The sequence below is a fragment of the Mixophyes fleayi genome, chromosome 4 (genome assembly GCF_038048845.1).
Source record: "Mixophyes fleayi isolate aMixFle1 chromosome 4, aMixFle1.hap1, whole genome shotgun sequence".
NCBI classification, from domain to species: Eukaryota; Metazoa; Chordata; class Amphibia; order Anura; family Limnodynastidae; genus Mixophyes; species Mixophyes fleayi.
This window is the reverse complement of record NC_134405.1, coordinates 57,305,184-57,320,965: the sequence shown is the minus strand read 5'-3', so window position 1 is coordinate 57,320,965 and position 15,782 is coordinate 57,305,184. Positions and strand designations below refer to the sequence as shown.

At 43.3% G+C, this 15,782-nt stretch overlaps 1 protein-coding gene across 1 annotated transcript in view; it reads right to left on the bottom strand.

Annotated features, from left to right (window-relative positions):
• Positions 1-7,620: 7,620 nt before the first annotated feature.
• GFRA2 (GDNF family receptor alpha 2) overlaps positions 7,621-15,782 on the bottom strand; it is a 32,148-nt gene continuing 23,986 nt past the window's right edge. Inside the window, exons 4-9 of the mRNA XM_075207164.1 lie at positions 15,428-15,767; positions 12,113-12,222; positions 11,888-12,028; positions 10,754-10,932; positions 10,505-10,552; positions 7,621-8,450 (exon numbers count right to left, since the gene is read on the bottom strand). Coding sequence (XP_075063265.1) covers positions 8,328-8,450; positions 10,505-10,552; positions 10,754-10,932; positions 11,888-12,028; positions 12,113-12,222; positions 15,428-15,767 — 941 coding nt within the window. The 3' untranslated portion in view covers positions 7,621-8,327. The remainder of the gene's footprint in view (positions 8,451-10,504; positions 10,553-10,753; positions 10,933-11,887; positions 12,029-12,112; positions 12,223-15,427; positions 15,768-15,782) is intronic.

The following is a 15,782-nucleotide window of genomic DNA, read 5'->3' as shown; positions in this document are numbered from 1 at the left end:
TGCTCCAATACGGAACGAGTGCGTTCCATAAAATTTTGGGTCTAACCCCACCTTTATCACTGCACTTTTAAAAATGGCATTAAACTGAAACTTGGACAAAGGAGACCCATCCATGTGTGCTAGCCAAGCCTCGCTATCCTTAGGCCTTATTCCTGAAAATTTATTACACCAAGCCACCGGACATATACTCGTATCATTGCAAGGGGACAAGGTGACCCAATGACCCCTACTAAACTGATCTGTTTTGGATCGTGCAATTTTTATGGAGACCTGCGTACTAGCAACTAAAGTATATTTTCTCAAAAGGGCTGTACCTAGGGAAACTCTCGATTTAGCCACAAGTTCGCTAATTCTAAATGCTCCATGAAACGCCATAGAAAAAGCTGTGCTGAATAAAGTGGACTCATAGGAGCTAGAAGTGACCTCCGCAAGCGACATAATCAACTGCCTAAGCAAGGGAACCGTAATGGGACGCCTAGAGTCAGGAACCGAAGGGCGGGTTCTAGCCCACCCTTTCATAGCCTTGGAAATAATAAAACCTCTTGTGGGATCAACTTTTGAATGTAATTTGGCCATAAAAGAAATGCCTGCTAACGCTGAGGCCATAGCCGCCTTTTTAACACCCGTGTTATATCTTTCCCACATAAACTCTAAAATCTCCTCCGCCTGACCTGATGTACTTGGGGCCCTGGATTGTAAGAAAGCCTCCCACTGACTCCACGCTGACTGATACGCACGTCTTGTGGATTGCGCCAAGGATGACTCCGCCAACTCGATCATTCCGACTCGACCCACTGCCATGCATAGAAAGGACAAGGGATGCCGGTTAATTGAGCCAAAGGAGCTAGCTCCCTAAAGCGGCGCCATTGGAAACGCGAAAGCGCATCTGCCACCTTATTCACCTCTCCGGGTACATGTCTGGCCCGGAAAATTATATCATTTTCCAAACATTTCAGAACAAGTCTACGTAAAAGGTTCACTGCCGGCAATGACGTAGCGCTTTGGCGATTTATTGCCTGCACAACCCCAAGGTTATCACACCAGAAAACAACATTCTGGCCCGCTAACCTATGACACCATAGATCAATGGCTAAAACTATTGGGAATAACTCTAAAACCAGCAAATTTGCCACCAAACCGCTCTGACGCCACCCCTCAGGCCAAGGAGCTGCACACCACTCGTCCTGAAAAATGGCCCCAAAACCATTCGCCCCAGAGGCATCTGTGTGTAATTCCAACAAAACATTCGAGACTTGTCTCTTAGGCCATATCCGCACTCCATTGAAAGACTGCAAGAATTTGGCCCATACTCTCAAATCTCCCTTTATTTCCGCCGATAGGCGTACTCTGGCATGAGGCCTTTTTAAGCCTGATGTGGCCATTTGCAATTTTCTAGAAAAAATACGTCCCATCGGTATCACCCTGCATGCAAAATTGAGCGATCCGAGAAGAGACTGAACCTGACGCAAGGAGCTACCCTGTGAACTAATCGCCTCAGAAACCGCTGCCCCCAACTTGTTTATCTTTTCCTCAGGCAAACGACAACAACCTGCAATGGTGTCTATCTCTATGCCCAAGAATGACAAACATGTGTTAGGCCCTTCAGTCTTGTCATGCGCCACTGGGACCCCCATGATTTTGAACAATGCCGTAGCTGAAAAAAGCGTGTCTGCACACACTGCGGATGAAGGGGGACCTATAAACAAGAAATCATCCAAATAATGGGCGATTCCTTGATGACCCGTTCCTGCTTGTACGCACCAATGCAGGAACGAACTAAACTTTTCAAAAAGAGCGCATGACACTGAGCACCCCATGGGGAGACAGCGATCAATGTAGAAACCGTCCTGTAGCCTAAAGCCCATGAATCTAAAAGATTCTGGGTGAAGCGGCAGCAGTCTAAATGCCGATTCAATGTCTAACTTGGCCAATAAAGCCCCTTGCCCAAAGCCCCTAACTAAAGTCAAGGCCTCCTCAAAGGACTGGTAATTGACTGAACTGAAGCTAACATCTATTGCGTCGTTAACTGAAAAACCGGGAGGATGGGATAAATGCTGTATTAGACGGTATTTACCCGCAGCCTTCTTAGGGACAACTCCTACAGGGGAAATTATCAAATCAGGAATTGGGGGGGAATCAAAAGGCCCAATCATACGACCCAAGCTAACCTCCTTCATAACCTTATCCTTCAACACATCAGGAAGCAAGACTGCTGACCTAAGATTCCTGCCCGATGATGACCTAATTTCTCCTACTACTGGAAGCTGAAAACCATGATGAAAGCCTTGGGATAGACACTGGGCTTGAACAACATCTGGGAAAAAACTAAGCCACTTATCTAGAACTTTTAAATCAATAGGGGATGGCCCCTTAGTTAGCACCTCCTGGCGCACCGCGGCCCCTACCCACTCCTGATGACTGCCTGGTACAATCCTTAGCTGGGTGACTGCCTCGGCATTTGGAGCATACGTGTCTATATCTACAAGAGTCACCCCTTCCGCACGAGGCATTGTTATACGCGAAACATCTGTTCTTACTGTTTTGGGGAGTACTACGCCTCCCCTGGCTCTGAAACCTAGGTACTACAGGAGGCATAGCATCTTCAGTTGGCAGCATCAGTGCCATCCATGACTCAACGTCCTTACACCCAAATGGGATAGTATGCATTTTGTTTGCCTTGCTACGAAAACTCTCATCGTAACGCCTCCAAATTGTACCACCCGCGTTAATCCACAGATCATTAATCAGGTGTAGGTACCTCCACACATCCGCCCTGGTGTCCGGTCTAGACTCCACATAGATGGCAGAGAATATACAATACCCCCTCAACCAGTTTGAGAACGTTCTATAATTTTCTTCACCCATTCCTCCCTTACCACAGGCAGCCAGCAATTCTTTTTTGGCTGCAGAGGTGAGCATAAACAAATCGACATAGTACCCTTTGTCAATCCTATCCTTTGAACTGCGACGCACGCCTCTTAACAATGCTGTATTGTCGCATCGTACCATAGAACCGCCTAAAGCCGTGGGTGGAGCTATGCCTGAAGGGGTCACCCTAGCGGGCTTCGCTAAATGCTCTGTTAAGATTTTTAAAAGCTTACGCGGACCCTGACCTTCCTCATCTGATTCTTCACTAGTGGTAGCTAAAGGAGGACTGTGTGTATGTGAACGATGTGCCAAAATAGAATCACACTCACCACTTTGCCCAGATGTCCCTGGTAACGCAAGTGCTTGGGTTGATGTTTCTTCTCTTGAAGCCGAAACCCCTGCTGGCTCCGTCTGTAAGGCAGAGCTCCCCGTCACTGTGATAACTTCTGGCAATGGCGCGGCCGCCCCTCCGCCCGATACTGCCGTCACTGAAACAGAATGTATGTTAGCTACTTCAGACACAAACGACTGGTTAACCCTAACTCCTGAAATGCTGTTTAACGACTCTATTGGGACAGGCGTACCAAAGGAAAAACCTGGGGCTGGTGGGCGGGCCAGATCTTGGGAGGAACCAAACCCAAAGGGGGAGCTATTGAGATCAGGGACGGGTATATTTGTAATGCTTGCATTAGAAGCATGCCCATAACTTGAAACATAAGGAGGTGGATACGGTGCCATCCAATTCTGCATTGGCCGCTGGACCCTATCTGGATTAGGAGGAGGATACGGTAGTGACCAGGGAGGCAGGTTCCCGTGGGGCGCCTCCACCTGTGCTACTGCTGGTCTTGCCCATGGACTAAGCGTTGTGTTTGGGCTTTGCTGAAAGCTCCCAGACTGAACCAGCGCCGAGGGGTGACCCCCGACATTGATTGAATCGCTATATGGAAGCCTCTGCAGAGGAACATTAGCAGCTTGTATTGGAGATATGAAATTATACTGTATAGGGGGCCCAACCTGAGGTGGTGAGGGTGTGTGTAATTGAGAAGATAACATGGGCTGAAAACTTACATTATGAGCCATATGAGGGCGCACTCTACCCCTGATCCATCCCTGAGGCATAAGTGGGGGGATAATATTAATTTGAGGTATACTGTCACCACTGCTGCTGTGTAACCAGGGTCTGTGACTTGTGGCAGAAACAGAGACATGCTGTGACTCCAAATTTACCTCATTCACAGCTATCAGGTGATTACCAACGGGGGAACTGTAAGAGGAAGCCAGTGCCTGTAAGCTTCCCTCTCCCCCTGCTGACCTGGGGGAGACCTGACCTGCCAAATTGGGAGGTGGAGAGCAAGGAGGAAAAGAGGACTGGCTGGACCTAGCAGAGGTAGGAGAAGGAGATCTCCTCCTCTGCTGACTATGCTGCACAGCAGCGCTGGCGTCCCCTGAGGCAGCCAGCGCCGCTGATCTCTCTGGAGCCCGGGACCTGCGAGCGCCGCCCCTCCCCCCCTGCCCAGATCTCCGTTGAGACCCAGCGACAGGGGAGTCCCCTGCAGCAATATTAACAGCGCTGGGATGCACGCTTTCAGGCAGCGCTCCCAGCGCTTCACTAGAGGGGGCAGAGCTGGATAAAGTAACAGGCGGGCGCAGACTCCCGGCCGGGAGCTGTGACCCGTCTGACAGACGTGCAGGGGGGCCCGCTGATCTCCTAGGTCTGGACATTTTTGGCAAGGAGAAATACAGGGGAACAGAGAAAATTGAGAGAGGGGAGGAGAAGAATGAGGGAATGGGAAAAAAGGAGGGGGAGAAGGAAAAAAGAGAAAGAGGAGAAATAAATGAAGAAAAAGAAAAACGAGGGGGGTTAAAAGATAAGGTGAAGGATGAGATTAAACAGAAAAAGATGAAAACAGGGAGTTAGAAAAGATAGAAAGCTAAAGCAATAAAAACGATCTTATCTGTCTCCAGGGAGCTCCTGCATCAGTGAAATCACAGGAAGGAAAGGTCTAGAAGCCCATGGGAGTTTCTAATGAGGTGACTGAAACCACTCCCCATGGATTCTATTGGCTGGGACTAAAACAACTTTAACCCCTAATGGGTAAGGACCTGAAAAACATAATCCATGCATTTTAAGTGCCCTCAGCTAAAATGGCTTCACTTAACATTCTCATCATATAATAGAATATTATATATTATAATAGAATTTATCAAACAAAAACAAGAACTCAAGGTGCATCTCCTATCCGTGTAATATATGAATCCTGTGTACAATGAAGGCCAAGGTCAAAAAGTTGTCGGTACCATCCATACCCCCCACTGCTTCCTCAAAAAACCCAGAAACGGGTCATGCTAGATAACACCTCTTTAGTTCTTGGTGTTGGATCCTTAATTAATCTGAGTAGCTTGTTCCAGTGCCTATTTGGTGTTGTAGCATTCATGCTGAACAGGCTATGCACAGATGGGATTCGGACACTGCTGCCGTGCACCAGATCACCAGCGATATTCAGATAGCTTGTGGCATTCAAATGCTGGCTGGATGCTGTTGTGTAGTTGTCAAGTCTTGATATACAAGTGACAGCGTCAAGCATGTCTTGCCATTCTCCCTTATGAATTGCACACACACACACACACATACTTTATACACTGATAGCTGCCTCACATTGTCTGCACATATGATGCCATCACTGATCGAATAATCAATTACTTGGGAAAAAGATATGTTCCCAATGAATTCACCAGGGTTCCCAATTCTTTAAAATATTTTTTACTGACAATTTTATAAATATGTTATATATAAAAATGTTATATTATAATTGTTAGAGGTAGACAATAGGATAGGCACGCAAAATTAATATATTGTGTATTTTTTTAAAAAGATTTGGGGATACACGCGTCCAATTTCAACTAGAAGTCTCTCTCTGTCTGTCTGTGTGTATGTTGGGGAATTTAGACTGTAAGCTCCAATGGGGCAGGGACTGATGTGAATGAGTTCTCTGTACAGCGCTGCGGAATTAGTGGCGCTATATAAATAACTGATGATAATGAAGTGTATCTGAAGAAAAGTCTCTTGTTGAATACGGGTGTAGCTACGCTCTGCCTATATGGCACTTGCCGTATTCAGACAGACACAACATACTGCGGGATACGTACAATATATATGTTTAATATAAAGTCCCAGCAGAATGCATAGGGGAAAAAAAGTATTCAATTATTGTCACCTGTTAATAATAAAGTCATTAATGAAACATCTAAATAAAAAAATAGGTTCTGTGGTTTTTTTTTTCTTCCCCATGAAATACATTTATCAGGATGTTAGTAATGTCTACTATACATTAAATACATTTATCAGGATGTTAGTAATGTCTACTATACATTAAATACATTTATCAGGATGTTAGTAATGTCTACTGTACATTAAATGCATTTTCACAGTTGCTTCTGATTGCAAACACATGTTCTAGCATGTATACGCCACCGTCATCACTGTCTATCGGCACTTACACCTGACCTTGTGCATGCGATATAACAGAAAAACAAGTTAGAGTTGCCCAAAGCTTTAATCGGGCGCTGCTGCTTGCGTTCGACCTTGGCACACCGTTACTGTACACTGACTACGTGCATACACCCCCTCCATCCCCCGTTGCGCCCATGAAATCGTAGACTGTGAGAAGTGTCCTTTGTGCTCGAAGTTGGATTGGTCGCACTTGCATTCATTGCGCATAGTCCGTTTCTGGGCATGTGCAGAGCGATTTTATACAAAATAAAGCACTTCTGCACCTATGTACCTTAATGAATCAATCCAATTCTCTATTTTACTGATTTATATTTTTCTCATAGTAACTGTGAAAATGTAACAAAAGTGTTACTGAAGTGTTACTGTTAACTCAGTTTAGGAGATGAATATACCTATCTATCTATCTATCTATCTATCTATATATATATATATATATATATATATATACATATATATAAAGCTGGGGGCACTTCATTTTCATTCTGTGACCAGCGGTGGAGCAGCACATCACATCTAATATCTAGGGCTATATTTACTAAATTGCGGGTTTGAAAAAGTGGAGATGTTGCCTATAGCAACCAATCAGATTCTAGCTGTCATTTGTTTAGTACATTCTACAAAATGACAGCTAGAATCTGATTGGTTCCTATAAGCAACATCTCCACTTTTTCAAACCCACAGTTTAGTAAATCTAGCCCCTAATCTCTCTTCCTGTGCCTACAACAGTGGTAATATGACTGCCTGAGTATTGTGTTTATTAGAGAACAACCAAGTAAATTGGTGCAGATACATTGTTATATGTGTTTGGGACCCATATATATCCCCATAACACATATACAATTTATTTATTTTGTCCATGTCTTGTGCCTCTAACCTAATATTGCCCTGCATCCTGATTTATCATAGCTAATGAGTATGATAACAAGCCATGTTTAATTAAGATAGCATTTAAATAACAGACTCTGGAAGCACGGCACATTAATTCTGAATTCATTGATTCTTTTCTCCAAAAACTCTCCACTCGTGTACCGCAGATAATCAGGCGTCCGCCGCCCGCTGGGAAGCTCAGTCCTTCTGCTTTTACTTCAACCGATTAATTACATCCAAAGATCTGTGTCTTTCCGTAGTCTCTTTCCATTAATCCACATCCCCTCCCCACCCTGCTCCCTCCATCCCATCCCCGCCCGCCCCTTGGCAACAGCTAGCCACTTTTTCTAGACCAGTAATAAAATGAATGAGACTTTGGGGTCAATACATTTTAATTCGTTAAATGAAGAAAAATGCAGAATTGCAGAAGGAGTATAAAGATATTTATATACAGGGAGCGAGAGCTACAGATCTTCCCACTGCTAACTCATCTCCTGTCAGGTTCTCGACAGATGCTGCTGGCATGGTTGTTTTGCAGGTAACCTGTATATTTTATTCATTTGCTTCTACGTAGGTTTACAACTAAATTTTGTTTATTTTTGGTCAGCTGAAGTCGATACGTTTGTAATATTTCTTCAAGGGACTGAAAGTTCCGTAAGTTTCGTTTTGAGAATTCCATACCGACAGAGATCTGCAGAATATCATTCCTGTTATACACCCGCAGATCATCTCTCCACTGGACCGTTTTCTGCAGATTCATGGCTCTCTCACTTGTATACTATTTTCTTGCATCTCACTCCTATCCCTTTTAATCCTATTTATACATATATTTAACTCACACATTTGTGTTCTACCTACCACTGTCATATATTTATCTAAAAGAGGCTGTAGTGCTAGAGAGGCAAGTCGGAGACACAGTATGTTATTAGTCCTGCGTGCCTCATCTTTGTCTGCTTGTCACAAGATGACAGGCTCACACCCCATTGTGGAGGCTTCACTTGGATTATATACAAGTTTTTAAGTTCATGCCATTATCAGGGAAGTCCCAATGTCCCTGCCTTCCCTGTCCACCAGGAGACTGTCAAAAGAGGACTGTGAGATACAGGGCGAGGAGGGTGTACAAAACACTGGCTTGGCCCCGAGATATCCCGGACTGGTCCCCATCGATACTTAAGTCTGGTGTAAGATCTGTATTGAGCTGTGACTGCAAAGAGAGGAGATGGATGGTGTAAATATAATACAAGGTAGTGTGATAGACACTTAAGATATGCCGTAACTGTGTATTAGGAGAGGACTCAGCAAGCCAGATCAGGATAAACACACTTTAGTGCATACTGTAGACTCTAGAGAATGACATAAGAACTCATCACAATTAGTATATCTGCCTGATATAGACAGATGGAAGACATGTCACAGTGTGAAAACAAGTCCTCCGTCACTAAGAAGCATTTTTACAAACTGTGGTTCACTAGAGTGAGCTACTGTCGGATGGGTTTCTCTATGAGTCACCCTTTACTGAGTATTAAATGACTGAATAGGACACACAGTAGGTAAATATGGCATATACAACACAGGTTGGTGGTATAGACTACAGAAGAAGGATTCAGAACACAGATAAATAGGATAGAACACAGAACACTTAGGCCGTAGGACACAGGAAGAGGGTATAGGGTACAGAACGATGGTATGCAACAATGTAAACTGAATAAGGAATGGAACAAGAATATAGAGCACAGGATCAAGGCATAGGACCCAGAATAAGGGTATATAATGCAGAATGAGGACATAGGATACAGGCCCAGGGAACTGAGCAATAGTTAAGAACTGAAACAGACACAGAGTGAGAGCACAAGACACATAAGGTGGGAATAAGTCACATAGCAAGGGTAACGGGTGTAGAGCAGAGGCATATGACACAATTAGGGTACGGGATAAATAATAAAAGCATCTCTCTTTAACTGACTTGTGCATATAGATCATAAATAAATGACACTTATAGTGAAGCTGATCTGCTAAGACTGAGCTGAAGTGTGATAGGGAGCAGTGCAGGGACTGTGGCTCATTGCACTACTATATGAATAGATACTGGGAGCTGCTATTCTAGGACACTTACATACAGTACTGTAAGATCAGCCTTTTAGTTACATCATTGCTTCCTGGTACCAGAGTGCACCTCCCACTACCCGTCATCTATTGCTCCTTCTGTCTGCAATCAATGAGAGGCAGGGTAGGTGCTCTTACACTCAGGGTTGCCAGGGTGTGCCAGTGTAACTACTGCGTAGCAAATCTGAGGGCTTGTAAGTACTGCTGGGATGTTATAATTGGGCTATGAGACACACACAACAAGTGCGTCTTACAGTACATACAATATAGTCTTTAAAAGTTGGACTCAGAGAAAAGTGGATGCGCACCAAAAATTAGCATGTCATCCCAGCGCACTTCAAAGTATATGCTTTCTCTCCGCTCTTGAGAGGGACCTCCACAAACCAGAAGTGCACCTAGGCTTACATAGGATGTAAATATCTGAAATGACGCACTGTGCAAAAGTACTACCCCTCTCATTAAATTAATCTTTGGCATTTTCTCCTAATCACTGCTCAGCTTAGCCTTATTTCTGGCTTACATTAATCAGGAAAGTGAGTGGACAGTGGGATTAACTATTACTTGTGGCACTTTTGTGTGTTTGATGTTTTTTTTTTTACATTGGACAAAGTGCGTCTCCACCACATGGTAACTGGAAGGTGCAAAACGCTTTGTATTGAGAGTGTAGAGCAAGACCTGATGTCCACCGGTTCAGAGCTGAAGCATAATTACATTGTTTATTGTGAAGTGAAACGTGCTATGCACCCCTCCTCACAGCAAGGCCCCCATAAATGTGGCCTCTCCGCCACTTTTTATAATTTCAATAATCTTTCTCTACATAATGAAATATTATATGTACTTCTCCATATAACTAGAGCCAAAGGTTCACCTACTGTACTTAGCAAAGTTGTGCTCTCACTCTGCCCAGCTTCTCCCATCAGCCAGGGAAAACGTTATATCCTCCTCAAATGCCACCACCTGGCTCTGCATACCCATTCCCACTGCGGGAAAGCAGGGTATCTCAGCACAAATTGTGGCACGTGATATCACCAAAGAGGATTTTGCGCTGTGCCTTGGCCATTTAACACTTTGTAAAGCACCTCCGGTCTGTGTGACACCTCTGTCCACATATGGCCTTACTTTAATCATATAATGACTGGAGTTGTTATATAGTACCTCAGAAACACAGATCCTAAGCTCCGGGGAGCTGGTATTCTTCATGTCCTGCAACCAGAAATAACAAACATTAGATCTTCTAGAGGACAAGAACCCCAACAGATTACACAACTGGGTATCATTTGGATAAGCTGGCTTAACAACAGCAACTACAAGAGGCATGTTCACCTTTACTCACGTACGATGCCGGTGTAGACAAAGTACCCAATCCGCTCCATCGATGATACGGGTAAAGTAAGTGAGCCTTACCTGGATTGATGGATCACAGATGACTGGGTTAGTCTCATACAGGGTGTTGCTGTCACTCTGGTTGTCTGGGAGAAGGTGTCTCCTCTCAGCTCGTGAAGTTGCGGTGGTGTGAGGAGGTCTGGGGATACTTTGCTTGTGTACAACATCTGTACCGTTGCCAAAGGCATGAATGGCATTTTCTATAGGGGTAAGGAGAGCGGTTTCAGCAGCTGTTCTTATAAATGAAAACTGAGGGGACCAAGTCTAAAACTACATTGTTAGGGCTTGTATAATCTGACATTTTAGCATGCACCTGATATGCATTATTTACACCATATAATGAACTAATCAGTTATGCCTTGTTATATGGCTATTCTATATTTATACTTCTGTAAATGAAATGCATATATGAATGGATGCATTAGTCTCTACCATCAGACAGAGAATCTAACAACGTTGCCTCTTCCTCTGTCTCTTCTCTCCCCAGTGATTGACACAGTGGGCCTGATTCATTAAGGAAAGGAAAGCGTAACTTTGCACCTTGGAAAAACCATGTTGCATTGGAGGAGGAGCTAAATTTAAAATGTGATGGCAGATTTATAGTTGGGGTAGGACATGTCCTAGATCAATTTTAAATTTTAGTGTAAAAATAAAGTTATCAAGTATTATAAGTGTGCTACATGAAAAAAACAGCCTGTATTTAACTTATGTGCAAAATAATAAACTAATATGCACCCCTTGCAATGTAACATGGTTTTGTCCAGGAGAAAACTTTTTTTTTTGCCTTACTTTCCTTAATGAATCAGGCCCAGTAAGTTTTTTGGGCATTCCAAGTCAATTTGTCTTTTCTTACTTTAAATTGCAGGTTACGAACACTGTGGGTGACGTAGATTCACTTTGAAAGAGAGCATTGCAGGAATAAGATTTCTTGCAATAAGAGAAATTTGAATATTTGTCACATGTTACTTGAGGGACTCTGGGGATTCGTCTTCCTTTGCGCTATGCGGCATGTAAGTCACTATTCAAAAATAATAATATTGCGTATGTTCTGTATGCACACCTATTTTCTGAAATTATTTATCGACCCGTAATGTTTCTTAATTTCTAGCAGACAACGTCAATCCCCCTTCTCCCATACCCGTCTACTTCACTCACGTAGGCAGCGGTTCTGGGTGAACTCTTTCAGGTATAGTTCACACTGAGACTCCTGATCACCGCTCCCATTACAAGTACACCAGGGTCCTATGGACAGTGAATGAGGGTCTGAGTCCAGGAAGTTCAGAGCCACGTCATACCCTGTGGAAAGAAGAGCAATGACTGCCATGGAGTATGGAAATAGGTATCTACCACTAGAGCAACAGAGAAAAATAAATGACTTACCAATCAGCCCTGCATATGCCCCCAGGCAGGCCGCATAGTTATCCCACACACATCCGCTCGCAGACTGAGGAGAGCTCTGACAATTGGTCACAAACTCTGCCAACCTAGACCTGCACATTGCAGTATAGAATAATAATAGGTGAGTGCAGTGCAAAATAGATAACAGATGAGTGCAGTACATAATAGATAACAGATGAGTGCAGTACATAATAGATAACAGATGAGTGCAGTACATAATAGATAACAGATGAGTGCAGTACATAATAGATAACAGATGAGTGGAGTACAGAATAGATAACAGTAGAGTGGAGTACAGAATAGATAACAGATGAGTGCAGTACAGAATAGATAAAAGTAGAGTGGAGTGCACAATATACAAGAGATGAGTGGAGTACAGAATAGATAACAGGTGAGTGGAGTACAGAATAGATAACAGATGAGTGCAGTACATAATAGATAACAGATGAGTGGAGTACAGAATAGATAACAGATGAGTGGAGTACAGAATAGATAACAGTAGAGTGCAGTACAGAATAAATAAAAGTAGAGTGGAGTGCACAATATACAAGAGATGAGTGGAGTACAGAATACAGATAACAGTAGAGTGAAGTATAGAATAGATTACAGATGAGCTTTTTACAAAATAGATAACAGATGAGTGCAGTACAGAATACATAACTGAGTGGAGTACAGAATAGATAACAGTTGAGTGCAGTACAGAATACATAACTTATGAACGGAGTACAGAATAGATAGCAGATGAGTGGTGTACAGAATAGATAGCAGATGAGTGGAGTACAGAATAGATAGCAGATGAGTGGAGTACAGAATAGATAGCAGATGAGTACAGTACATAATAGACAAGAGATGAGTAAAGTACAGAATAGATAACAGTTGAGTGGAGTACAGTAAGATAACATAATATACTGTGTAGTGTACAGACTGTGTTTATGGTAAGCAGTGCTGGATAAAATTGTAGTTATATTTGCCTACACAATTATTCAATAATGATAAACATGTCAGTAGGCATACAAGAATAATATCTCAATTAAATAAACTGTATGGGAGAATGAAATGTGTATGGGACTTATTATTTCATCTAAAACATGTACAGATGCAGATTTTCAAAATATCACATAGGTGCAACCATATCATATGTACACTATATGGACAAAAGTATTTGGCCACACCTGTTAATTATTGATTTGAGGTGTTTCAATCAGACCCTCTTGCCAGAGGTGTATAAAATCAAGCACCTAGCTGTGCAGTCTCCATTTGCAAACATTTGTGATACAAAATGACTCATTCTGAAGAGCTCAGTGACTTCAAGCGCAGTACTGTGATAGGATGCCACCTTTTTGTAATAAGACGGTTCGTGAAGTTTCATCCCTGCTGGATATTTCACGGTCAACTGTAAGTCATATTAGACAGTGGAAGCATTGTGGAACAACAGCAATTCAGCCATGAAGCGGAAGACCACGTAAAATCACAGAGCGACGACATGGTGCGTAAAAGTCGCTAACACTCCGCTGATTCCATAGCTGAAGAGTTCCAAACTTTCACTGGCATTAATGTAAGCACTAAAACTGTGCGCCGGGAGCTTAATGGAATGGGTTTCCATGGCCGAGCAGCTGCATGCAAGTCTCACATCACCAAGACCAATGACAAGCATCGGATGGAGTGGTGTAAAGCACACCGACACTGGACTGTGGAGCAGTGTAAACGTGTTCTGTGGAGTGAGGAATCATGATTGTCTGTTTGGCAGTCAGATGAGTGAGTCTGGGTTTGGCAAATGCGGGATAACGTTACCTGCCTGACTGCATTATGCCTATTGTGAAGTTTGGTGGAGTAGGGATAATGATATGAGGCTGTTTTTCAGGGTTTGGGCTAGGCCCCTCATCTCCAGTGAAGGGCAATCTTAATGTTCAGCATACCAAGTCATTTTGGACAATGCTATGCTTCCAACTTTGTGGCAACAGTTTGTGGAAGGTCCTTTTCTATTCAAACATGACTGTGCTTAGTACACAAAGCAAGGACTACTAAGACATGGTTTGATGAGCTTGGTGTGGTAGAACTTGACTAGTCCGTACAAAGCTCTGTCAATCCCATCAAACACCTTTGGGATGAACTGGAATGGAAATTGCGAGCCAGTCCTTCTCGTCCAACATCAGTGCCTGATCTCATAAATGCCCTACAAAATGAATGGGCACAAATTCCCACAGAAACACTCCAACATCTTATGGAAAACCTTCCAAGAAGAGTGGAAGCTGTTATCGCTCCAAAAGGGGGACCAGCTCCATATTAAAGTATATGTATTTGAATACAATCTCAGTACAGTCCCTGTTGGTGTAATGGTCAAGCGTCCGAATATTTTTGTCCATATAGTGTATATATAATTATATAAATGCACTTTTTTTTTACATGCGTCTTCTCCCTAGAAATATTCAGTGCAAATGTCCACCACTAAATGAGCCCCTAAGAGAACATAATGACCACTGTACATGATGCCGTATTACAGTTTGTTATACATAGAGAGCCTGATTCATCAAGACATGTATCTAACAATTTTGAGCGCATCATACGCAAAATCACTCTGCGCATGTCCAGAACCAAACACAGCCCTGTCCGCTCCGTCTTCGACCACAAAGGACACTTACTTCAGCCTAACATTTCAGGGAGTGAACAGGGTGTGTAAGGAGTGTTTTGCCGTATTCAATGTACAGTAGGGTCGTGCTAAACTTAAGTGCATGCAGTCACATCCGGATTAAGCTCTGAACGTCTCAAAGTTACTTGTTATTCTGCCGTATCTCTTGATCCAGCTATAGGGCTAGTCTAAGTCCTGAAAAGTAGTGATGACAGTCTGGTATGCATGTTGTAACAAGCTAATGAATGTATTTCATGCAAAAAAAAAATTTTATTTTTTTTACCTGTTTGACCATTAATGCCTTTATTTTTGGCATTAAAATATTATATATATATTTTTATTTTTATTTTTTTCTGTGCATTATTTTGCAAATTTATAATCCACATAGGCTTTCGACGTATGGCTGTGCAGTGTGCTGTGTAGTAGAACACAGGAGACCTACACCCGAATTCAACAGCGCGCTTATCTTGAGATCTGTAACTTGATGAATTGGTGCATGCACACAGCTGAAATGCGTGCGTTTTTTACTACATGCAGGTTGCGCTCAGTATGTGTGCCCAGAGAGTGATATTTATTATTCATTATTTTTAATATTCCAGACCAAGACCTCTGTTTGTAGATGTTGCAGTGGCTGTTTACATGTTTAGTGCATGTGCAGAGTGTAATGTTACCTGCAAGCATGGTCCTGTCTGCAGGTGGCCCACACCTCCAAGCAGTTCGGAACCTCATGGCGCTCGAAGGAGCAGCTGGGCACTGTAGTTTGCCGCCGGCGCTCAGCACATGGTTTGTCTGTGCAGGGGCAAAAGAGGAGCGGGTAGGTCAGGCTTGCAGGAATGCGCTCCATGAAGTTGCGGAGGTTCTTGTGACACTTGCGACGGGCACATGGCTCCTCTGCCCCTGGGTTGCAGACCGAGATGAAAGTGGAGCGTAATTTCTTGCATGTATCATTCACATTGCAGAACTTGGCAGCGTTCAGGCAGGCATTCTGCTTAAAGGTGGCTGGTTCTGTACCTGTGGGGCATAATA